The 24,908-nt window shown below is 37.0% G+C and overlaps 2 protein-coding genes across 2 annotated transcripts; one reads left to right on the top strand and one right to left on the bottom strand.

Moving 5' to 3' along the window:
* Positions 1-216: 216 nt before the first annotated feature.
* Positions 217-12,216, top strand: LOC116308625 (adapter molecule crk). The gene is made up of 8 exons (XM_031719097.2): positions 217-563; positions 643-762; positions 5,064-5,205; positions 5,883-5,942; positions 6,054-6,182; positions 7,782-7,874; positions 8,594-8,677; positions 9,511-12,216. Exons 1-8 carry the CDS (start codon positions 541-543, stop codon positions 9,640-9,642), a joined length of 783 nt encoding a protein of 260 aa, XP_031574957.2. The 5' UTR covers positions 217-540; the 3' UTR covers positions 9,643-12,216.
* Positions 11,211-23,749, bottom strand: LOC116308599 (uncharacterized). The gene is made up of 4 exons (XM_031719059.2): positions 23,160-23,749; positions 15,418-21,286; positions 14,532-14,772; positions 11,211-13,767 (listed from the first exon to the last, which is right to left on the bottom strand). The coding sequence occupies exons 2-4, from the start codon at positions 21,217-21,219 to the stop codon at positions 13,262-13,264; spliced, it is 6,549 nt and encodes a 2,182-aa protein (XP_031574919.2). The 5' UTR covers positions 21,220-21,286; positions 23,160-23,749; the 3' UTR covers positions 11,211-13,261.
* Between the last annotated feature and the right edge of the window lie 1,159 nt (positions 23,750-24,908).

The following is a 24,908-nucleotide window of genomic DNA, read 5'->3' as shown; positions in this document are numbered from 1 at the left end:
TTCTTAATCGTATGGATTCATCAGTTTACATTATGAGAATACATGGATGAATAAAAAAGTACGAGTAATATGGCTGTCTCGTCAAAACATCAAATGATGGGGAGGGGGATGGGTACGAATGTGGAGGCCGAAAAATCCTCCCACTCATAATGACGTAATACTGGTCACCCTGTGTTACGAAACTGGTTCATTCCAGCTCAACCCAGTCCCTTTTGATTTCCAAAGTCAATTTCCGGAATTTTGCGGATGTTCACTCGTTGGGGAACAAACCTCCATGTTCATCGTGTTTAACGGCGATCTACCACTATTTACTCGAGTATAATCTGCTGGATTACTCCTGATATATCAGAGGAATAAGTTTTAAGGCATTAATCAGAAATCGTAGCTGAAAGATGCGAGTGAAGTTGGACGTTTGAGTGATCAATTGACTTGGCAAATTTGAACGTCTTCGAGAGCCTCAAGGTCGTTTTTCAGCTCGCTTTCTGTATTTTCTGTAGTTTCTCGATTGGTTTGTAGAGAAATCAAACTTTATATTGTATAATGAGTGGTGTATTTACTCAAGGGTGAGTTCAAATTGCCAAAAAAAATTGCTTAAAGTCGTAAAAATGCGTTCTAAAGTTGTGATATTTTATTAACTAAAAGCTGGTTTCACGGGTACCTCTCAAGACCGAAAACGGAAAGTATACTCAGTGGAAAAAGCCCAGGGACGTTTCTCGTACGAGACAGTTCATCAATCCCTGGAGACTACGTGTTATCAGTAAGGTAAGAGGTGTAGTTGTCTCATTCCGATCTCCAATTCGAGACACATTGATCCTGTTATTGTAAAATCAAGTCTTAGCAAAACACTTCCCGTGAGATCTCCGAATTGCAAACACATTGATCGTTCTAAATCCATAACTACTTTTTATGTCATCTCAAAACAGATCTTTAAATATATAATTGGCATCCAACATTCACCTATTGATTGAAATATCTCTAAAATATACCATAAATATGGCTCCAAAAACATGTCCTATCTTTTACAATACCTTTTAGTTTTTGTGATCCGTTTTTGTAAACATTTTCCAATTACCTACTTCAATCTCTTTGTATCACTAAAAGTCAAAGTTTTGGATTATTTTCCCTTAATATTTTTATACGATATTATCATTGAAATGCTTGGTACAAGGCAGTAAACTGTTTGCATAAGACCGAATATGTCTAGCAATACTTGTCACAAAGCGAAATAGAGAGGGAAGTAACTTAAATATTACACTAACCTCTAAGATAACTTCAAAAATATGCTGATATATATGGTGGCTAAAAGGTTTCAAGACCTGCAAGAAAACCACAGTTTGATGAGAGTACGAGTTTCGTAATTCATTGTAGTTTTAAGATGTCACAAAAATTCACTATTTCATTTATTACGTTTTTGCCCGAGGGCATGAATTTTATAAACAATTGGTAATACTGTAAATGTGTCCCAATGTATATATACTTTAAAATAGTCCGTCTAAATCACAATGAAGAAATAATTTAACATTTTACATTTCCCTATTATATATATATATAGCTTACTCAAAGGGGTCGACCATATACATGCACAAAAAATGCCTGTGCTTCCAAGAATTTTCTATGAGAAATTGAAAGTTTCATATTCCGATTCAAAAAACATATTTTATAATGACTTACGTTATATGCATTCACAGAAAGAGACCATGGTTTCAGAGAAAATGAACAGGAAGCATGATTTTTGATTTTATGCAATTGCTTAAATCTTTATGGTTTTATCATGTTAGCGGTACCCTACACAGACCTAGCTACAAGACATGCAACTGTTACAGTTTTCAATTTTTCATGATAAATAATTGTAACACTTGACATGCATTGTTAACTATTTTTATAAACAAGCGAACTCTATGGTTGCGTTTTTCCCATCGGATTTTGGTTTTTCACTGCAGCCGGTCAAAAATATAAGGAACTGACTGATTAGTTTTGATTGACGGAAGCAAAAAATAAATAAATAATTTCAGCATGTAGTTTGTAGCTACCAAGTTTGCATGTCTATAAAAAGTAGCCATAATATGTAAGAATAGTGAGATGTAGCTTGTAGTCACCCATGCATCTAGACTGCTGCAATACAACATCATCACATGAACCACTTGGCTTAAGGTGGCTCGACCCCCTCACGCTTGACCGCTACCTTCCACTTTTGGAACGCTAGTGCATAAACGTCTTTTATCCGATTGCAAATCTTTTTTGCACATAAGTCACATAAAGATTGAATTAATATTTGATGCAGTTTTTAGTGAGATTGGACGTCATAACACGTGATTATGATGAAATATTTGTTTTCGTTTAGAAAATAAATTTAGCCTTGCAGAGCATTCAACACTAAAATGCTTCGTCCCACATAATTATATACTAGATGCCTCCATTTGTGGGGATTTTTGAAAAAATCTATCTAGCTAATAATGAGATATTTGAGATTATTTAAATATAGTGCATAATCTACTTCAAAACTAAACAATGGATTTCATACGGCTGAAATTAATATTTCAGAGCTATATATTCACAAATGTTATTGCTCATTTAGTTTTACTCTGTATCTAGTTTTAAAAGGAACATTTTGAAGGTAATCGACTTATGCGATTTTGTGAAAACGTATAGTGCAGAAGACGGGGTAAACATTTGATGCGCACTTTTCATCACAGTTTTCTAGTCAATCTTACTAGATCTTCCATTATTCTAAAATTCGCTGATCATTTCTCTCAAAATTACGTCAGGATACAAATTTGAACTTAAACTAATATTACACAAAATTGCAAGACTATTGAACTCATTTAAAGCAATCTAAAGCGAATGAGAAATACAGAAAACATTTTCCCTTTCCCAACGATTTGATGCTCTGGGAATTCTATTGTTTGCTAATGATCATAACACCAAATTCTTTCGCACCATGCACGGTCTCATCTCGCTTGGCTGCTTTCCAATTTACTCCCGAAGTATGGTTCTTTATCTAAACTCAAAAGTCTTGCTCGCTTCTTTCTTGAAGTTTTAATTTGAGGCATGTTCGCCGATTCTATTCACTCACACTGACAAAGTACATCATGACAAACGTCCCACGTTTGAATAAAAAAAAAACTGTTTGTTACCAAACTTCGGGGATAAATCGGAAAGCAGCCAAGTGAGATGAGACCGTGCATGGTGCTAAAGAATTTGATGCTATGATCAATAGCAAACAATAGAATTCCCAGAGCATCAAATCGTTGGGAAACGATCAATGTTTTCTGTATTTCTCGTTCGCTTTAGATTGCTTTAAATGAGTTCAATAGTCTTGCAATTTTGTGTAATATTAGTTTAAGTTCTAATTTGTATCCTGACGTAATTTTGAGAGAAATGATCAGCGAATTTTAGAATAATGGAAGATCTAGTAAGATTGACTAGAAAACTGCGATGAAAAGTGCGCATCAAATGTTTACCCCGTCTTCTGCACTATACGTTTTCACAAAATCGCATAAGTCGATTACCTTCAAAATGTTCCTTTTAAAACTAGATACAGAGTAAAACTAAATGAGCAATGACTTTTGTGAATATATAGCTCTGAAATATTAATTTCGGCCGTATGAAATCCATTGTTTAGTTTTGAAGTAGATTATGCACTATATTTAAATAATCTCAAATATCTCATTATTAGCTAGATAGATTTTTTCAAAAATCCCCACAAATGGAGGCATCTAGTATATAATTATGTGGTACGAAGCATTTTAGTGTTGAACGCTCTGCAAGACTAAAATTATTTTCTAAACGAAATTAAATATGTCATCCTAATCACGTGTTATGACATCCGATCTCATAAAAAACTGCATCAAATATTAATTCAATCTTTATGTGACTTATGTGCAAAAAAGATTTGCAATCGGATAAAAGACGTTTATGCACTAGCGTTCCAAAAGTGGAAGGTAGCGGTCAAGCGTGAGGGGGTTGAGCCACCTTATAAGCTTGGGCTGAAATTTTTCCCATTTTGGGTCATGCATTATTTTCCTTTAAGTATTTTTAAACCTTAAGCAAATAATTTTATAACAAAGAGGATATGATGTGCTGATTGTCTGAAATGGGAAGACATTATGTCTTTGAAGCTGAATGGGTCTATTTAGAAATGTGACATAAAGTTTCAGAACAACAGAAAGTCTTACTCAACGATGTAAATGAACTTAGTTTACCCTTATATATACATGTATTATAATAAGGCCTGCTGTGTTATATTGTGGATATCATAACATTTGATATTTTTGCCCATCAAATGCTGTTGCACAACATGCAATACAAATTTCTGTTATATTAACTAGTAAATCAACCTCCTACTTGCTTGCCAGACAATTCAAAATGCCAACAAAGTGACAAGTGTTGTCAAAGTGCAGGCAAATAACTTTTGTTTTCAATAATACTGATACATGGCAGCTAGACACTGCCGCTTTAGCAGTACATGAATTGGAACTAGGTTTTTATTTTTGGCTGACGTCAATCAAATGTTTGATTATTGCCTAGTTATTCATACTTTTTTGAATAATAGATAAAGTTGAAAACTGAATTTCTACTCAGCACAGTTCACTTGACATAACAAAGACAAACAAAGAATGTGTAGTTCCAGAAATTATCCACACCCACCCCACAGAGGAATTTGGAATTTCCGAACTGTGGGGGGGTCAGAGAAGGAACAAAAATTACAGAGTTTGTATGGAAGAAATTTGGAATTTCCGGGGGTAGGGGGGTGTCTTAAAAAACTCCTCAGAGGGGGGTATGGATAATTTTTGGAACTACACAATGTTAAAATCTCAGTAAATAATTGCGAATTTTTTTAGGCCTAAATGTCTTGCATATGGTGCTATAGCGCTAAAACTAAACTCTTGAAGATAAGAATAACAGTAAGCTAGATTATCCAAAACCCTTTGTAAGGTTTTCTTTTGTTTAAGTAGCACAATTAATTTCTTATGTGTTCGATTTTGTATGCGCAATGTATAAAAGCCAAGTGTAATGCATGACAACTGTTGGTTCTAATGAAATTATTTCCTTTATTGTTGCAGCGAAAGTTCCAAAGTTAGCCATTACATTATCAACTTCAAAGGATCATGCTATCAAATAGGAGAACAGACTTTCAAAGACATTCCAGATATCATTGATTTTTATAAAAAACATTTCTTGGATACAACTACACTGAAAGAACCAGTAAGTCAATGATAATAATAATAATAAATAGTTAATAAGTAATCAGGATTTGGTTGTACTGTATGAAGAGTGGATACCGCTATTCGACCGATAAAATTGGATAAAAGCATTGACTTATCCATTGGATAAAGATTTATCCGTTGGATATAGCACAATCCACCCTTCTTACAACCAGGCCCAGAAGAATAGGCTAGTTATTATATGCTTGGATTTAAAGAGAAGGGTTAGCAGTGATGGAGATAAGCTTTAATTCTATTTGTTTTATCATATAAAAAGATAAAAAAGCATTTTTTCCCCATTCATGCATGTGTGTGCTGCTAATAAGGTGCAGCCTCTTAATTTTACAACTGTGGTCATCCGTCATGAGTTCGATTCCAGACTTGTCTTAGTTTTTTTCCTACATGTATGCTTCAGGGATTTTTCTCTGGGTTCTCCAGTTTTCTACCCTCCACAAAATTAGACTCTACATTATTATAATTTCATTATGAAATGAGGGCCATAAGCTTGTTGTCCACTGGCTATGCATAAATATACAGTACATGGTGTCAGCACAATGCTCCATTCTCTGAGCATGCATGGGTACTAGTAGTAAATCAAAAGTGATATACTGTATTATTTCAATAATAATAATAATGGTAATAATAATGATTGATAATGGAAAATAATGTTTTTTGTAGGTCCCAAAACCTGATGAACACTGTGAAAAAGTTAAAGCAATGTTTAACTTCCTTGGAAAGGTAAAAAAAAAAAAATTTGAAAAATTAGTTGATTTTTTTGGGGTCTAGCAAATTATTATTTTGTAAACCCAAATGATTCACTAACTTATTCATTTATTTATTTATTGAAAGGATCCCGAGGATTTACCCTTCAAAAAAGGAGATGTTTTAACGGTGATAAAAAAGGAAGAGGAACATTGGTGGAGAGCGAGAGACAGTTCAGGAAAAGAGGGGATGATTCCCAAACCATACGTGCAGTTGGTATGTAACAGCTAACCACTATAGTTCTAGATCTGATTCAATACTAACATCATTGTCGGTCAAATAGTACAGTTCTAGCTCTCATTGTTTCACTTTCTTGTGTTAAAAATGGACTTTTGGGGAAAAAAATCACAAATTTTGAGAAAAGAAAAATTTTGATTTTCAAATTTCAATCGAAATGTTAATATCCAAGAAATACCTTTTGTCATCATTGGTATTATTATGAATCAATCTATTAGTATATGTAATAGGACTCCATGCTGTCCAATTAAGAAATAATTAGATGAGGAAAATTCCGAGGACTTCCAAAATTGGATGAGGCGGTAGGCCGAGTCCAATTTGGCAGTCAGAGGAATTTTTCGAGTCTAATTATTTCTTGATTGGGGAGCATGAAATCCCATTACCTATTAATTATGTAGCTGCCTAATTTATCCCATATCAACGAGACCTGTCCAATTAAGAAAATAATTGGACAGTTACCTATATGGGATTAATGAGAAGCTGTATAATTATTACTGTAACCAATCAATGTTACTACCATATAATGAAAGAGTTCTAGTTTTTACACCTATAGAGAAAGGATTACAGATTATGGTAAAGTACCCAGGAAATAACTTATCGGGCTTAGTAACTATAGCTATTGGTGCCGTGATAGCATTAGTACTGCAATAGCATTGCTGCTGATGATGATGATAATGAATGATCAAGGTGTGATGGTGATGATGATGGCACCCTAATAATAATGATCATTATCACTAACCACTGTTTTCATTGCTGTCAGGGCACCTGACAGAATGTGTAGATGCGGATCCGCATAATTTAACTCGTTCTGCATAATCTCACATAATTTGTCAAAGATCTAAAGAAAACTCAAAGATCAAGAAGAAAATGTATCATAAATCAGCAACCCTTGATTTTGGTCAGAAGCAAATTTTTTTTAAAAGTTACTTGCTAAATTTTGAAGCAACAAGCATCGTAAAACTCTATTTATCTTACGCCATCTTGTTATTGTGAAAACTACAAGTTAGAAATCATTATAGGGTCTGGTAACTAGTAATTTTCAAGATGGCACTAGCTCGTTACTATTCAGCATTTTTTTTTGCTATAAATGTTTGTCTTAAAGTGGTAGCAGTAAATTAAATGACGTTCAGATTTTATGCAAGATCGAGATGCTTAACTCTAAGAAACGATCACAAGTAGTAGACTTATGAAAAAAGAACAAAATTGTTAGCACTGAAGTGTTTTTTTGTTGTTATTATTAAGTAATCCCGCATTTCCCCCACATAATTTGCCATTCTTCCCCCATATAATCAGGGGGGAAAACCAGCATAATTTGAACTTTTTCTCTGCATTCTGTCAGAAGCCCTATTATGTGCAGTTTGAGACATTCTTGCGACAGGTTAAATGAATGACAGTAGAGTACTGAGAATCAAATAGATTGTGAGAGTACATAAGCTAGATGGGAACCATACTCTTAGAATTTATTTGATTGACAATGCTAATTAACATATTTTTGGCACAACTCTTTTAACAAACAGCAATAAAAACAGGGAAAAATAATTATATAATTTATTGCTGTGTTGTTTTGCATATTTTTAGATAACTCCTTCCTGTTCTTCAATTTCCTCTGTATCGCGATCAAGAGTCAGCATTGGTGGCACAGCCCCACCACCCCCTGTTGCTATGCCACAGGTATGTGTGAGTCTGTATCAAAATCATAGCCACACACTGATTGGCTAGATACCTATGAAAAGGAAATGGATGGAACGCTTGTATAATTGTCTTAGCACTAGAGAAACTATAGCATCACTAATGACTATGCTTGAACAATTTCAATTGTTTTATGCTTATAGCAACATCCTGTGTGCATTCAGAGCTGGATATACATATGCTAAGCATTCACCATTACTTAGATTTACTGTAGATTCTAAAGTTAAAGTATATCAGTCTCCCACGTGCATCTGAAACTTGATTGTTTATGCACTTATAATAAGTATCTCCACCATTAAATAAAATACCCATTTTTGTCTTATTGAATCCCGCTGTGTTCCTTGATTACAGACTCATTTACTGACCTCTAATTGTATCATCGCTCTATAATCCCATATGAGCAGCTATTGTATTATTTTCAAATACTCTTTCCTGTCCAAATTAAAGGTTAATTTGGATCATTTCAATTCGCACTTTGAAATTACACCAATCCTCACTGGAACACAGGAATATTCTGCACAAAGTAGAGGCTAATCCTGAGCAACTCTAAATTGGAGTATCAAATTTAAATCCTCAATTCCATGTGCCATCCATTCATGCCTTTTATTTCTTTATTTCCATCCCTTTTATTCTTTCTTTTTCACTCTTTTTTTCATTCGTCCTTTCATCAATTTATTTCTTTCTTTCTTCATTTTTTCCAGGATATACCAAATGATGGTTTTGAGTATGCAGTGGCCATAATGGATCGTGTGGTACCTTACGATAATACTCAGCTGTGCTTCAAGGTATGATATATCCTTCAAGAGAAAATCTTATTTTATTGATACCCTGAAACAACCTCTGGGCTGATCTAAGTCAGGGCATGGCTAACTCACAGATCAAACCCTGAAACAACCTCTGGTCTGATCTAAGTCAGGGCACTGCTAACTCACAGATCAATCCCTGAAACAACCTCTGGTCTGATCTAAGTCAGGGCACTGCTAACTCACAGATCAAACCCTGTAACAACCTCTGGTCTGATCTAAGTCAGGGCACTGCTAACTCACAGATCAATCCCTGAAACAACCTCTGGTCTGATCTAAGTCAGGGCACTGCTAACTCACAGATCAAACCCTGTAACAACCTCTGGTCTGATCTAAGTCAGGGCACTGCTAACTCACAGATCAAACCCTGAAACAACCTCTGGTCTGATCTAAGTCAGGGCACTGCTAACTCACAGATCAAACCCTGAAACAACCTCTGGTCTGATCTAAGTCAGGGCACTGCTAACTCACAGATCAATCCCTGTAACAACCTCTGGTCTGATCTAAGTCAGGGCACTGCTAACTCACAGATCAAACCCTGAAACAACCTCTGGTCTGATCTAAGTCAGGGCACTGCTAACTCACAGATCAATCCCTGAAACAACCTCTGGGCTGATCTAAGTCAGGGCACAGCTAATTCACAAATCGAATTGCAGAGGAAGAAAAAAACCAGAGAAAAACCCTTGAATCAAGGGAGAGATCAAATAAACTGTAAAAAACCTGTGAAAAATTACCAGTGACTTTTTGGAATGTCACATGTTTTCAGCCAGTTAAACAGAATATTTATAATTCTACTTGTTTATTTTCCTCCACAGAAAGGAGAATTAATTAAAATTATCAAGAAACATGAAGATGGTTCCTGGTTTGGTGAGCTGAAAAACAAAACTGGAAAATTCCCATTTAACTATGTTCAGCTAGTGCCGCCAGACGATAGAAATGGGATATAAAAGACTCGACCAAACTCCCTTTCTTCCCTTTTTTTTTACATGATAATTGAATAAGTTTGTTCGAAGAGCAAATGATTCCATAAATATTAAATTCAGGTTAGAAATTAAGACATTTATAGAGTATCTGATGAAAATTCAAATTCTCTCTTCAAAGTAGTTATTTTTGTATTTACTATTAAGGAGATTTTGGTTATTAATCAAGTTTTTCAAGCAAACAAGTTTCTCAAATGAAACCGATGTACTGAATGACATGTGATATTATTAGATTTTAACTATTCTCATCAAGAAAGCCTTTATTATTTTACTAAGTCTAGAAGGATGGAATGTTAAGAAACTTTTTCTGTCAATATTTGCAGCTGCTAATATTTTCAATAAGTCAGGTTTGTCTGTGTACTTGTGAATGTCTGTATTAAGTTAACTGTCTGTCTTTTTCCTGTTATCATATCGGGAACCAATATTACCAGAATTAATCCTATTTTCATTTCTTTTTCATATTTAAATGTTTTAATTTCTTTAGGAGTAGCAAGACCTCTTCACCTTGGGCGTAATCCTGGGGGAGGAGGTACTCCGCCAGAATTTGAGTAGGGGTGTTCTGAATTCTGAAAGGGGTACCCTGTTTATGACAAAAAAAAAACAAATTTGTAGACCCTGTTCATGAGAAAAGATATAATTAATTGCACTGAGTTCCTGTTTCAATTATCATGTCATCTCGCGTATCGTTTTTTTACGACCATAATAACCAGTTTCAGTCAATATGAAAGTAGAATCCCTGAATATGACAGGAAACTCAGGAAGAACTTGGAACTTGAGTGAAATTGCATACCCTGTTTATGACAAGAAGCTTCGAAAAACCATACCCTGTTCAGCGGATCATCTCTGTATAGTCCATATATGGGAGTACCCCCCCCCCCCCCCGGGGCATAATATTTTCCTATTTCAGAACAGGTGTCATTCCCTACGAGTATCATTTGTTTGTTGGTTAACAGTTGTGCATAAAAAGAAATTACATGGATAAAACTCAAGCTAAGATTCTTATTCTCTAGAATGCCAAGTGGTCAAAATGGCAAACATTATGCAAAAGCTAGAGGTCTATTCAAAGTTACCCAAAGGAATTACCAAAAAGGATTCTAGTTTTTGTAGTATCAAAACTTAATGAAGGAAAACAGCTACTCAATGATTTTTGAATTTGAAAAAGCTTGTGTGATCTAGATTTTGCCCTTGAAAGTTTAAGGAGAATTCTGTGGAAAGGCTGTGAAAATTAAGCTTATCATGCTAATTATCATGCTTACAGCTATTAAACAAAGAAACAGTTCTCAAGGGAAGGATGCATGATCTGGTGTCCGCTTAATAGATGTGTCTACTGAATATAGATTTGTTTTTCTCATAGTAATTATTGGGAGGTAAAATTTTCATGGCCACTGACTGTTCAATCAAGGATGTCCCTTAAATAAGGGGTCCACTTAATATAGGTACCACTGGAAAACTTACTACTTCAACTTCTTGAGAATGGTGCTCTCTTACAAAACTCTTGGTTTAGGGGGTAGGGTGAGCTCTTAGTACAAGTAATCTTTCTGTAATGCAATCTTTTTCTTTACTCTTCTATATTTACAAGAAATAGAAACATGTCTGGTTTGATGTAAATGTAACTGGATGTTCTAAATTTGATCTATACATTGTACATTGAGTGTGTGCTTGATTCACTTTTCCTTAATATTTGTATCATAAAAAAGTTTATAATATAAAAGTAATGATTAATCTGTCAAAAATTTAGTCAATGTGCAGATACTCTAATGGGGATACCACTCTCACATAGCTAACCAATCATGATGCAGAATGAATACAAAGAATAACAATTTTAGCCAATCAGGAGCCAAGAAATGAAGCTAAGACCTGATTGGCTGTCCCATTGGCTTTTATCAGCATTACAGCTAGTGTGAATTAAACATGTAAGATCGGGTCAATCAATTATTGATGGGTTGCAAGCATTCCCAAGAGAGTAAAAAGACAAGAACATGGTGGCCATCTTGGTGTGCTTAACAATGTTGCTAATGAGAAATCATTCGTTAAATGGCAGCAACATGGCTGCGCACCATGATGTAATGTGCAAGCAAAGAATTTATGAAATTAGATAACAAAAGAAATACAGGAAAATGCTCCTGTTGTAATCAAGGATGTGCATTTAACATTACCTTATTTCTTTTGTGCAATTGAAGAATATTTTGAGTATTCTGCTAATTGCCAAGTTTTAATTGACATCAGTTCCTATCTTGTGCATGAATGTTCATCAGCTGAATCACAAGTTTTCAATAGAATTCTTTCTGGCTGACAGAACATTGTGGGCAGTGTTTGACCACCATTTGGAGCAGATAATAAGATCTGAAGACATTTATCAATTGATTGAAACCCAGCAATTCTGTTCTCACCTGATTGGTTCAACTTTTTACCCTGCATCTTGATTGGTTTAAGTGTGACTAGAGTGGTTCTTCTCTATCTTTTGTAACTGATTATATTCTAGTAAGAGAATCAACTTTGTATGTGTGATTAATTAAAGACATTACAAAGTTTTGTACTTAACTGGTTTAGAAGTTTTGTTTCTATCCCTTTTTCAATCTACATAAACTGCTTCTAAAACTTTAAAATTATAAATTTATAACCAAGCTTTCTGGCTTGGTTAATTTTATAATCTTTAGGTCGTTGAAGCAGTTTATCTATAATGATGAAACCAACCTACAAAGAAACACTTAAATTGGTTGTTTACAAGCGTTCCTTAGAGAGTCAAATGACAAAAATTTGGCAGCCATGTTGAAATGCAAAAAATGAACTCATAATTTTCACAGGTTTTTCACAGGATTTTCACATGTTCTCAGCCAGTAGTGTTGGTTGTATTAGCAAAGAAGGATAATTATTAATCTTTTGTTAAATACCACCAATATGGCTGCACATGATGACATAACATACAAAAAATATGTGAATTTAAATATCAAAAAAAAAAAAAAAAAACCAGAAAAACATTCCTGTTGTAATCAAGGGTGTGCATTTAACATTATTTTGTCCCTCCGACGTACAATCAAATTAATTAATTTACATTTATGATACAATAAACATTTACAAGACCCTACAATAATTCCTTTAAAAGAAATGTAAATTGATAGAAAATCCCTATTGGAATTTTTAAGTAATGCAAAAACACAGATGGTATTGGAATACTCTTTAGTGAAGAATATTTTGTCAAATTTGAACTAATTGGTACAATAAGCCTTTTCACAGTTTAAGAATCGATTCCACTGCGCATGCGATTTTATCCCGAATTTCTACCTTCTTTTGTCTAAACCTTTTTTTGTTCTTAATTAAACAAAAGAATGTGAGAAATTCGGGATAAAATCGCATGCGCAGTGGAATCGCTTCTTAAACTATGAAAAGGCTTATTAGGAGTCTACAATTAGGATATTCCTCAACATGGTTCAGTACTTGTAAGAATTTCGGAAAGGTATCGGAATGGAATCGGAATAAAATCGGATACCGATCGAAACCTGTCCCTCGAGAACACGGGCCACAAAAACCCGAGAATCACCGGCGTTAATTTATAAAATTTAAAAAACAAAATCATTGCGTTTCATAGTTACTCTATGAGAAGTTTGCCATAGACTTCAATTCCACATAAGCGCAGGGCATGTCTTCCATTTGAATTGGGACCCGTTTGTCGCACGCGCACATATCGAAATCCCGTTTCATTAGGATTAGGAATCTTCCAGTAACCAAACCCATAGGCAGTCTTGATGGTATCGTCGTTGTCATGGTGACGTAGTACCGTCCATTTACGCCCATCAATCGACCCCTCGAAGACCCAGCTCCTCAAAGCACCGGCGTTGCCGCTCCAACCGTGTCGCAGACTATAAGCGGTGGGGACCACGAGTCGTTTGTCACCAAAGTCTATCTTCCACCATTGGTTTGGCTTGTTACTTGTGCTGCACCAGGATGGTTTGCGGTTAGCAACGTCTGTTGCTCTGCCATGGCCGTACGAGGATCGGCTGATTAGGATCAATCCGCTTTCTCCTGGGTTCTTCCAGTCAGTCAAACCACCATTCGTACCCAGCCAGTACAACACTCCACGCGTGTCTTCGATCTCTGAAAAAATATTGAATATAATGTTACGATGGTTTAATTATTACAGCTTACGTCTGTACAACCAAGGAACGAAGAAAATGGTAACCGGAGATGATAAATAAACTAACAACAGCAGCGATACACGGAAATAACAATAGGTGCAATAGCAAACAAGCAATAGCAAACAAGATTAATACAACGTCGTCGTCATCAAAGTTAGTATCATAGTCATCATGAACAACGACCCTCATCATCCAACAGCTATAACATCAGTAACGAAAGCATTAACAACTTTATCATCACCAAGGACTACATCATCACCAACACCACCATCATCATTTACAGCATCAACATCATTATCATCATCATTTACAGCACCATCATCAACATCATCATCATTTACAGCATCATCATCAATATCATCATCATTTACAGCATCATCATCAACATCATCATCATTTACAGCATCATCATTTACAGCATCATCATCAACATCATCAATATCCTCATCATCATCATTTACAGCATCATCATCAACAACATCATTTAAGAGCATCATCATCACCATCATCATTTACAGCATCAACAACTTCGGTTTCACAACGCCGAACATCATTACCACTAACATCACCGTCATCATCATCTGATCATCACTGATGACCATCAACAACAAACCGGCACATCTCGCGATCGCTCGATCTCAAAGGTTTGGCGTCTCACACTAACAAGGCTTCATGCAGTTACATTCATGACTCATGTAGTACCACATTCATAATACGACCTACCGTCATTGGATTCTTCTTCCACCATCATTGGTATGTCCTCACCAGATAACTGTCTCGCAAGTTCAATAGATCTTCTCCTCTCATACTCGAACATCTTGCGCTGATCCTGCTGTTGTCGCTGCAGTTCTTCTACTGCTTCTTCCAGGATTTTATTTTTCTCTCTTTCGAGTTCGAGTTCTTCGAGAAGCACTCGTGAATCCGAGGATGGTTGGTCTTCTGTGCCGATCTTCTGACGAAGAGTCTGATGCAAAACAAGTTCATGTGAGACTTTGTGAGGCAAGTTTAACTCCTCCAGAATTTCAACATAATGACAACGAGGAAATCGAGTGAACGCCATATATCCGTGTAGAGTTATGTTACTAGCCATGTAGCGCTTAAAAGCATTTAGTTATCACAACTATTTCGTTGTAAAATAGCTAACTAGAATTCTCTCAGGCATGAACCAAATAAAGACGCGTAAAGGTATTTTCTTTCGTTTCCAATATACTGCTCCAGTGAACCAGTTTTGCAAAGAAATAACTGTAGCAAAATAGCTGCAATTAGACAACACGTTTTTGGTTTCGATTCACGGATATATGGCGTGCACTCTAAGAGATATATATAATAATATAGTTCTGCAACTCTCACGAAGAACAGAGTTTGACGAATAGTCTATATAAAGTAAGATCAACAAGGAAACTCTGAAGTTATCAAAGGCAAGTTAGCTTCTCCAGTTATTCAAAATAAGAAAAACATTTCAAGACAATGCTGGTTAAACCAATAAACGTCTTCAATATCCATGCTGGAAGAGCTAGGGAAAAAGGCAAGGCAAACATACCAACTGTAAAAAGGTTTTTAAAGCTGCAACATAATGGTGGAAAAAGTGGTAATAATGGGGAAAAGTTACCTGTAGTTCTTCGATGAGGTCTTGATATTTCAGCGCTTTCTTGGTGCTGCTGATTCCTTCCAGTAACGTCTGCAGATTTTCAATGTCCTCTTGCTGGACATCACTCTGTTCTTTTAGCTGTTGCATCATGACATCATCCGTCACGCTTCCCCTCAGGTCTTCAACTTGTCTTCGCAGGACTAAGTTATGTTCTCGTATTTTATGAATGGCTTCCATCAGCGTCAGATTCTGCCTCTGTGTAGCTAGTCTTTCTTCTTCGAGTTCTATTTGTGTCGCAGACAATTCCTTTCGCAATTCTTTTGGTTCTTCGTCGTTGCGTGCTAGACGCAGCACCTGCTCTCTTAGATTTTGATTCATGTGCTGTTCGTCTCTCATCTTCTCTTTGAGATCTTCTAGTTCAATCTGTTTAAGTTCGCGACAACTTCTCTCCTCAATAAGCTGCGCACTCAGTTCCTGTTTTGTTTTCTGCTCGGCTTCCAAGTCTTCAATAAGCTCCTCAATACGGTCCTTGAGAAGACCTTCCTCTTCTTTGGAGATGTTTAACTCCTTCCTACGAATTTGCTCCATTTCAAGCTTGCGCTTTAGGTTCGTGACTTCATTGTTCAACACCCGCTTAACTTCCTCAACTTCTGCCAAGGTTTTTCTAAGCTGCACATTGGTTTTCTTCTCCTCCTCCAGGAAAATCTTCATTTCATCAAGCTCGTAGTTAACGAGGCGATCATCTTCAGCCTCCAGTTCATCAGCTCTCTTCCTCAACTTCTCAGCTTCGGCAACATCGACAAAACCTTCATCGCTCACTCCCTTTGCTTCCTTCAACAACCTTTCTGTATGTCTACTGTAACTTCTTTCTACTTCTAGCAACTGTTTGAGAGTTTGAATTTCCTCAGTTTGCACATCTATAAGCTGTGTTCTCTCGTGGATTTGGCTCCATAAATCTTCCACCACGTCGTTCCACGAGGACATATCTCGCATTATTCTGCGTCGATAAAACAAGTAGATTGCCAGGCGAATCACCATGACTACGGCAAACGTAGCAACAGCAACCGACAATGATAGGGACTTGAAGTAATAGCACAAGACTGCTAAGGCGGCGACGTAGATAACATCATAGCCATACTGCTCGATACTTGAAATTGGTCGCTGCAAGTTTGGTCTTTCTTTCCTTTTTTCTGAAAAGTTATAATCATTCGATTGCTGGATCTTTTTTCGTCCTTTCACTATCTTGATGACACCAAAGATGAACGCAAATACTAGAGGCAGGCCGGCAGCAAAGGTCTTCTCACCGATGACAAAGGACACTGAGCTAGAGACAACTGCAAGGGCCAATAGCAAGGATTTCCATCCCAACACCTTTTTGATTGTCTTATTTTTGGGTCTATTCTCCTTGTGACTCTTCAAATCAGACATCTGTTTTTCAGCGGCATGAACAATGACATTTGTGGCGCTTTTAAGATCATCGATAGCTTTTCTCTGTTCCTCTGTGTGTGAGCTGTGCTCTTCAAGTTGCCGTTGCATGCTTTTGAACACGGAAAACTTATCCCTCGCATGATCTTCGGCCAGTTTTCGTAGCTCCGGGTTTGTATCCATTCCATTCGGGTCTTTAAGACGATGCACAAGGTTTCTCATTTCTTCGCTTTCTTGAAATACCCAAGTCAGTCTAGCTATTGTCAGTTGATGATCTTTATTCTTTTTGTACTCGTCGTTCAGTCTTCGCTCGAGGACTTCAATCGCTTGTTTTTGCTTGCTTACCACATCATACTCTCTATCCATGAGAACTGAGAGTTCTTTGATCTCTGCGCTTTGAGCTTCGACGAGGTTTTTCTCAGACTGCAGCTTATTCTTGAAGTACTCTATCTCCCTCCACGATCGTATGGCATAGAAGACCGAGCAAGCAGCAACCATGGCAGACGATGCTAAAGGCAATATCGAACATGAATTCAAGGAAAACAAGACCACGAGAACTGCAGAAAAGAATACAGCAACAACCAATGCCTCAAACTTTCTCCTCTTCTCTTTGCTAACTGCTTCGTCGATGACCTCAGCAACCCTTTTCTGTATCCCTTCATCACTGCTTCCCTCGAATTTATTCTTCTCTAACTCCCGTTCATGTTTCAGCCTGTGGATGGCCATCTTTAACTCCTCGTAGCCCCAGAACTGACCAAGACGTGATTTGATCTCCTTCTCTTGTAGAATAACTTCAAGCTTGTCAATCAAGGCTTGCTGTCTCTGCAGACGTCGCCTGTCGCTTTCCTGCTTCTGTTTGATGCGCAGCAGTTCTTCTTTCTGTTTTTCATGTTCTTCTTTTGACTGTTTCTCTAGTTCGTCGATTAATCTTTTTCTTTCATTAGCAAACTCCTCTTCGCAATGATGGTTACATTTGCAAGCACCTTGAGTTTCTTTGGGTCTTGGACTATATTCATTGTTATTTTCCACATCATCTCTTCTCAAATCTGCACCATTTCTGCTTTGTTGCTTTAAGTTCTCAATCGTTTTGCGGAGGTTTCCATTTTCAGAGCACTCGGCTGCAAAGCGCAAAGTGAGGCCATTTAGAGCATCATGTAAAGTCTTCTCCTGTTCGCTTGCGTTTTTCCAGGGCTTCTGATAGATAAAGAACAAAAGTGGCACCAAAACAGCTCCAAATGTAAGACAAAATTTGCAGGACAAACAGTAAGCAAGAGGCGATAGGACTAGAACGATAGCTAACTTTTGGAGCAATGTCCGGAGCTTCTCTGCTTTGGTTACTGTAGTTTGGCTGTGCTGTTGATTTTCTTCGTACAGTGCGTCCAAAAATGATTCTTCTGTTTGCTCATTATGTGGCAAAACTTTATCAAGGTTGAAATCTGAGTGTATTTTTTGCTTTATTTTCTGGATGGCGTCATTTTGAGCTTCAAGAATTATCGCTTCGTCTTGTAGACAGTCGGTAGATGGCTTGGTGCTGATTTGATCTTCACTTTCAGATGCAACAGTTACCGCTTGTGACTGTCTCAGCATATTTTCTTCCATCCATTGAGTCTCTTTCTCCCATCTTTTTCGTAGTTCGGAGTTTTCACGCTTCAAACTTGCGATCAAATTATCCTTTTCTTCCATCAAAATTCTCACCTCGTTTTGTTCGACCTCTCTAGCCTTGTTAGCTTCTATAAGACGTTTATCTGCTTCAAACAAGAGTTCTTTCTTGTTGTCCATCTCTTTCTTCAATTCTTCAATCTTCTCTTGTCGGTCGAGAATCAAGCTGCTCTTCTTCTCCGCCAAAATCTGCAAATGTTTATTTTCGTACTCTTCGAGTTCACTCTCTCGTTTCCTCGTACTGTCTCGAATGTGTTTTTCTAACTCGTCAATCTTGTCTTTATATTCTTGTTTCTCCTTTTTCTCTTCGGTAAGAAGTACTTGCAGCTCTTCGATGTGTTGAAGAAGGCTCTCCCGTTCATTCTTTAACTGTCTATCCCTCAAATCCAACTCTCGCTCGAATGCCAACGACCTTTCCTTTTCATTTTCAAGACTGCATTCCAAGATTCTTATGTCTTCTTTCAAATCGTTAATCATAGATTGACTTGTTTGTCGTTCACGCTTCAATTCTTTGGTCATCTGCAACATTACTTCTTTCTTTTCTTCTTCGACCCTTGAAACATCTTCACTTCCGTTCACATGGATGTTTTCTAACTTCTGTTTGAGCTCATCCGTTTGTGTTTTCTCCTCTCGGAGTGCCTTGTTCAAGTCTTCAATCTCTTGCAAGTAAACTTGGATAATTGCCGACTCTTCTAGCTCTCTCTTCAACTCTTCCATGATTCTATCCTTTTCGTCCAAAGTCATTTTTAGTTCATTAATCTCATCACTTTTCTTTTTCAGATTTTCTTCATATTCAATCATCGTCATATCCTCAGCTTCAAACTTCAACTCCAGTTCTTTCAAGAGCTGATTTTGCAGATGAACGCGTTTTCTTTCTTCCTCTAACTCATCAGTCAACTGTTGAATTTGTCCGTCCTTGGATTCTTTAACTTGCAGCAAATCTTCAACTTTGTCTTTCAGTTCTCTTTTCTCTCCGTCTTCTTTACCTCTTTTACGTTCAAACTCTTCTTGCTTGGCTTTCAAGTCGTTCGTCAATTCTTCAAACTTCCTTTTTGCTTCCAATATTTCGTTATCCTTTTCTACGATCTGCTTGGCAAATTCATCCATATTTGTCTCTTTCTCTGAGATATCTGCCTCTATTCTCTTCAGCTCGCCTTTGTATGCTTCTTGTAGTTTTTCCATTCCTTCAACAAGTCTTTCCAGCTCAAGAATCTTCTGTTCTTGTTCACAAATAGCGACTTCTTTGTCTTTAAGGTCATTCACTCTCCTCTCTATTGTGTTGTCTTTGTCTTCTATAACTTGCTTGAGTCTTTCCTCTTCTCCTTGCCTGGTTTTCACATCTTCATTCAGTGCTTGTATCTGTCCTTGCAGATTCTGTATCAATGCAATTCTGTCTAGTAAATCTTTCTCTTTATTCGATGCCTCTTGACTATGTTTCTCCGCCTTCTCCATAGCCTCCTTCATCAACTTTTGGCTTTCTTCAACCTCAGAATTCTTCTCTTCCAAGGCGCTTTCAAGATCCTTTACATTATCTTCCGTTTGCATCAGAAGCTTGTGCTTCTCGATCAACTCCTTTTGTGAAAAATCACTCCTCTTTTTCAAATCTTTATTCGACGTTTGCAGCTCACCGACTGTCTTTTTAGCAGTTTGGAGCTGACTTCCCAACGCACGAGTTTCGTATTTTTTCTCTTCCAAAAGTTTAAAGTTTTCATCGTATTTACTCTTGAGGTCGTCGTACGTCTGCTTGTGAGACGCAACACGACCTTTCAGCTTGTCAATCTCATCCCGTTGCCTGGCAATAGATCTTTTATCCCGATCCATCAACAGCTTCATTTCTAACATTTCTCGTTTCTGTTCGTCAGCGTGTTTGCAGACACCATCGTACATTGCTCTCAGGTCCTGGTACTGGGTCTTCATGTCAGACTGTATCTTCTTCCAGCTATCAATATCTCTTTTTAGTCTCTGTATGTCTCCTCTCAGTTTCTCATTCTTCTGGTATTCTCGCTCGTTTTGGTTGTTTAGCTCCTCTATCAACTTTTGGTCTTTTTCAGCTTTTTCTTGTAAAGATTTGAGCAACTTGTCGCCATCTTCAGCATCTTTCCTGATGCGTTGAAGTTCCTGGTTCAACTCGATATTTCTTTCGCTCTGGACATCGATACTTGCCTTTAAACCACTGACAACTTTATTGAATCTCTCTCCTCCTTCCTCGCCATTATAAACCTCATCTCTAAAGGTTCTCAGTAGTTCTTCACTTTGAGCAAGTTTGAATTTAGTTTGTCCGTGTTGTAGCTTTTCTTCTTGCAGTGCTTCACGTTCTTTTGACAACTGCGATTCCAGATCCTCACAGCAACTTTTCCACCTTGCCATCTCATTCTGCAGTTCCTTGTTAGGTTTTTCTCCTGCAGTAATCCTAGAATGTAATTCATCAGAGGACCCCGTCACGTTTTTCTCTTCAACATTCGCTCCAAAGCGATCTCTGAGTTCCCGCATCAAATCATCTGTTTCTTCGAGCTTCGTCTTCAATTTTTTTATGGTCTCCTCGCTTGCTTCATTCCGCGCCTCTTCGAGTTTCAGAAGCTCGGCAAGTTTATCACTCTTCTCCCTCTCATAGTTAAAGCTGTCTTCTAGTTCAGTTATCTTCAAGTCACGCTTATAGATTCCTTCTTTTAGGGCCTCTAGCTCAAAGTTGAGTGCCTGCTTGAAATCTACTTGATCGTCTTCCTCCCTGATGGGATCCATGGCGGCTTACGAAGACCGACCACCGATGGGAGAAGTGTTGTGGCAAATGGATATTAGCAAACCGGTCCTAAATGTAAAAAACAAATATTAATAAATCGCATGTATATCAGAGACCTCTCCAAAGCCGGCCACTTGGGGGCTTGTGGTCGCTTACGAGAAGTGGTCGCTTACGCGAGAGATGGTAGCTTACGAGAGGTGGTCGATTACGAGAGGTGGTCGATTACGAGAGGTGGTCGATTACGAGAGGTGGTCGCTGAAGAGAAATATTATTTTTTTCATTTGTCACACAAGAAAGATTCATGGCAAGCAATAAAATATTAAGGCAGTAACTATGACAACAGCATGTTTACGCCTAGTCGACATATATGTTTATATACCACATACTCAAAATCAATTAAAGTTTTTTCAAAGCAGTTATATGTATATAACAAAACATACCATCAAATGACGTCAAAAATCTAGATTTAACCTATTTTCACAATCCAAAAAAAAAAGTTAAAAAGCTAAAATAGAAATTTTAGGGTGAAAATCAACAAAAAAATGTTTTTGGACATTTTTCATATAAAAACGCAGAAATATTTTTCTCTGACATTGCGCAGCTTGGAATAGTCTTTTTCGAATATATATATGGCCCATCAAGTTTGGATTAGCACTCATAGGCAAACATAAGAAAAAGATCTACCTTATTATGCAAGCCGCGCGCACCGCAGGATACAAGTTTTGTCTGCCAAAAAAACTCAAGACGATAACTAAAGCTATAGTTAGTAACTATTCGTATTTTTGGATTATGCATTTCGGAAACCCTTTAACAAATCATATCGAGGATGGTATAGTCTCAGTTGGATCAAATCCTGGACTGCGCATCTGATGTGAGTAGAGTTTGTTAGGTCTCTCCCTTCAGTCCGTCCGTTTCTTCATGTTTTCCGATTTTCCTCCCTCCGGCCGCAAAACACGCTAAATTCCAAATCGATCTGCGAGTTACAGCAGTTCAAAGACTTGCTTTTCAAATCTGCATAATCAATTCAATTTCAGCAAAACTCGCTGATGATCGTTGTAGTTTTGAAGACCTAGAAATGATTGTACCTTGATCCGCGCTCATCTAATCCCCTCTCTTTTTCACTCTCACGGCAATCTTTTATGAGTGACCTCTTTACACAAGAAGCCTATAAATCCTTTCTAAAAGGAATAAAAAATATTTTAAACTGCTGGAAATACTTCTCATGTTTGTTTAGCCAAGTCTTAGTAACAACCATATCGTAAAAAGCAACCTTTTAAAATATTTTTGAATTAACACAACTTCGTGATGTTCAGCTCCATACAACTTTTCAAGATTTTAAAACAAGGAAGAAGTAAATGAATAAGTTGAGGGTAACATAAGTTAAGCTTGATAACTTGAAATTAAAGCTAGCTCTTTAGAAATTATTAAATTATTTAAGCGAATTGGTTTTATCAGTACTAAATCTTCATTTGCAAAAATATTCTCAGCTACGGAATTTTTTGGGGAAGTTGTTTGAAAATATTTCAATTTTGTCTTCTTTTTAGGTGAATTTGAATTGATATGATACTTGCAAGATAGATGATATATTTAACTAACCTAATTGGAAAGATAGTTACCGATATTATGAATGCAAACAAATGGTTAAGAAGGATATAAGTGACGTCCTTCTAAACGAGATAGCGGCAGTCACTTGAAAACGTTTTCCAAGAGTATTGCACTTATTTTTGAAGTGAACTGACTGCTCTTCAAGAGCCTTCAAAATATTGGTTGCAAATAAAATTACACAGTGAATTCCGAGTTTCTAAGAAAAACATTTCTTGCGCAAGAAATTGGAGATTGATTCAAATTTTCATGCAACGCAATTAAAGGAAAAAAAAAATACCTTCAACAAATAACTCAAGAAAACCAATTGCCAGCCACTTCTAGAAAACAAACTACTAACCTTAAGTGCTGGATTCACGGAATCTTCCAGATTGAGTAGAACAAAGTGGGTATGCTCTGGGTCGATAGTGGGACGACACACAAACGACAAGGAATTCTCACAGGTGGTTTGGTTGAAATAAAGCGTCCGTCACGTGACTTTTTTGCATATTTAATAATGGTACCTGTAATGTGGGATAAACAATGAATGGACAATTCCTTAATGAGGGCTAATAGTTTTGACTATAAGTCAATAAAGTAACAGCTTCTGCGTAAACAAGTTGGCGAGTTAAGTAATTAACATTTGAAGAACAACTTCAACCTGACTTAGCTGAACTTTCACTCCCTTTTTTTTTTTTTTGCTGCAGGTTAAGGACTTACTACTTGAGAAAATGTGCAATGGTTCAGGGATATGAATTTCATATTTGGACGACACATTCTTTACTTCGATATGAATATGATATTTATATAAATTATTTTTTCCAATATATTGCCATTCGGCTGCTTTTCCTCCAACGGCAGCTGGCTTGCATTACCTAAAAAAGACGCAGGCTTCCTCCTCTCCTATGCTTGTTATATCGTCATCGTTTTAGCATATTCCAAATGTAGCTCAAACAAGATGACAAAACAATAGAATTTCGCTATCTGATTTGAAGACTGTTCTTAGTAATGTCACATTTTTTTATTGGAGAGGGGGAGGGCTGGGGGGAGGGGGGGGTAGTGCTGGGGCCTCAGAGGGAAGGTTCATCAGTAAAAAATTAAACTTCTGTGCAGGGTCAAACCTTTTTATTGTGACTAAAGCTGCTCCCTTGTTGCCTTAATATGAGGGTCATGAATTTCTTACTGAATGAAAGGGGGAGGGGGAGGGGGGAGGGGGTCTACAACTTCTTACGGTTTTCTGCGAATCCTCCAGCCTTCCCCCTCCCACTAATAAGCGTAATTTTCCTTACGCAAAGATACTTTTTTTCTCATATAAAAATGACCTGCGCTGGCCCGGGAATTGCTGTAGGGTTTTAAAAACTTAATGGCTATTCAAGGAAACCTGAATAGCATCTGTCACGTTTCTTAAGCGAACACCAGTAAATGCAGTGTTTAGCTTAAATTTTGTAAGAAAAACAATTGCGCATGACATAAGGTAGGACAGCTGATGCGTGAACTGGCAATGCACAAAAAAACTAACATTCAAACTTATATAATTGCTCTTGGAATCTTACCCTATATAAGACGCTCTAAAGCAAGAGTTTTATGAGCCTTAGAAGGGTAAAAAGGTGTGTATTTATGCACGAAAAAAATAACATTCAAACTTATTTATTTGCCCTTGGAATCTTACCCTATATAAGACGCTTTGAAGCATGCATGTAAGAGTTTTATGAGCCTTAGAAGGGAAACACTTGTGCGTGAAATACGGTAGGTGAAATACAGCCGATGCGCAAAATGTTTATTATTCATTGTAGCATATTTGTACTAGAAACCTTGTGTGCGATGAATGATGAAAGTAGCTCTGAAAGAACAGTTTAGTTAAGTATGGTTCGAGATTTTATAGGTTAAAAATTGCGCGTAAAACGACACGGTTTTTGCACGCAAAGCACCGCGCAAATTTCTATCAAATATGCACTAAACTGCACACATATCGATGGGAAGCTAAATATATATTTCAAATATATTTTAGATATTTACCTTGTCATAACAAGATTATTTTCGTATTTTCATCTATATGTATTGCTGCAAGGGGCAGTAAGAATAATGAATGATGCGGCGACAACAACAAAAG

Source organism: Actinia tenebrosa, unplaced genomic scaffold (genome assembly GCF_029948245.1).
Source record: "Actinia tenebrosa isolate PJP-AT-01 unplaced genomic scaffold, QUT_ActTen_1.0 PGA_scaffold7__59_contigs__length_16204524, whole genome shotgun sequence".
Taxonomy (NCBI): domain Eukaryota; kingdom Metazoa; phylum Cnidaria; class Anthozoa; order Actiniaria; family Actiniidae; genus Actinia; species Actinia tenebrosa.
This window is presented reverse-complemented; position numbering and strand designations above follow the sequence as displayed.

Excerpts from the sequence above, each read along its gene's own strand:
- LOC116308625 (XM_031719097.2), top strand. The coding sequence starts at position 541 with ATGAGTGGTGTATTTACTCAAGG. Across the intron at positions 763-5,063 it reads GACTACGTGTTATCAGTAAG|CGAAAGTTCCAAAGTTAGCC; the intron begins GTAAGAGGTGTA and ends TTATTGTTGCAG. Across the intron at positions 6,183-7,781 it reads CCAAACCATACGTGCAGTTG|ATAACTCCTTCCTGTTCTTC; the intron begins GTATGTAACAGC and ends GCATATTTTTAG.
- LOC116308599 (XM_031719059.2), bottom strand. The coding sequence starts at position 21,219 with ATGGATCCCATCAGGGAGGAAGACGATCAAGTAGATTTCAAGCAGGCA. Across the intron at positions 14,773-15,417 it reads ACCTCATCGAAGAACTACAG|ACTCTTCGTCAGAAGATCGG; the intron begins GTAACTTTTCCC and ends GTTTTGCATCAG. Across the intron at positions 13,768-14,531 it reads GGAAGAAGAATCCAATGACG|AGATCGAAGACACGCGTGGA; the intron begins GTAGGTCGTATT and ends ATATTTTTTCAG.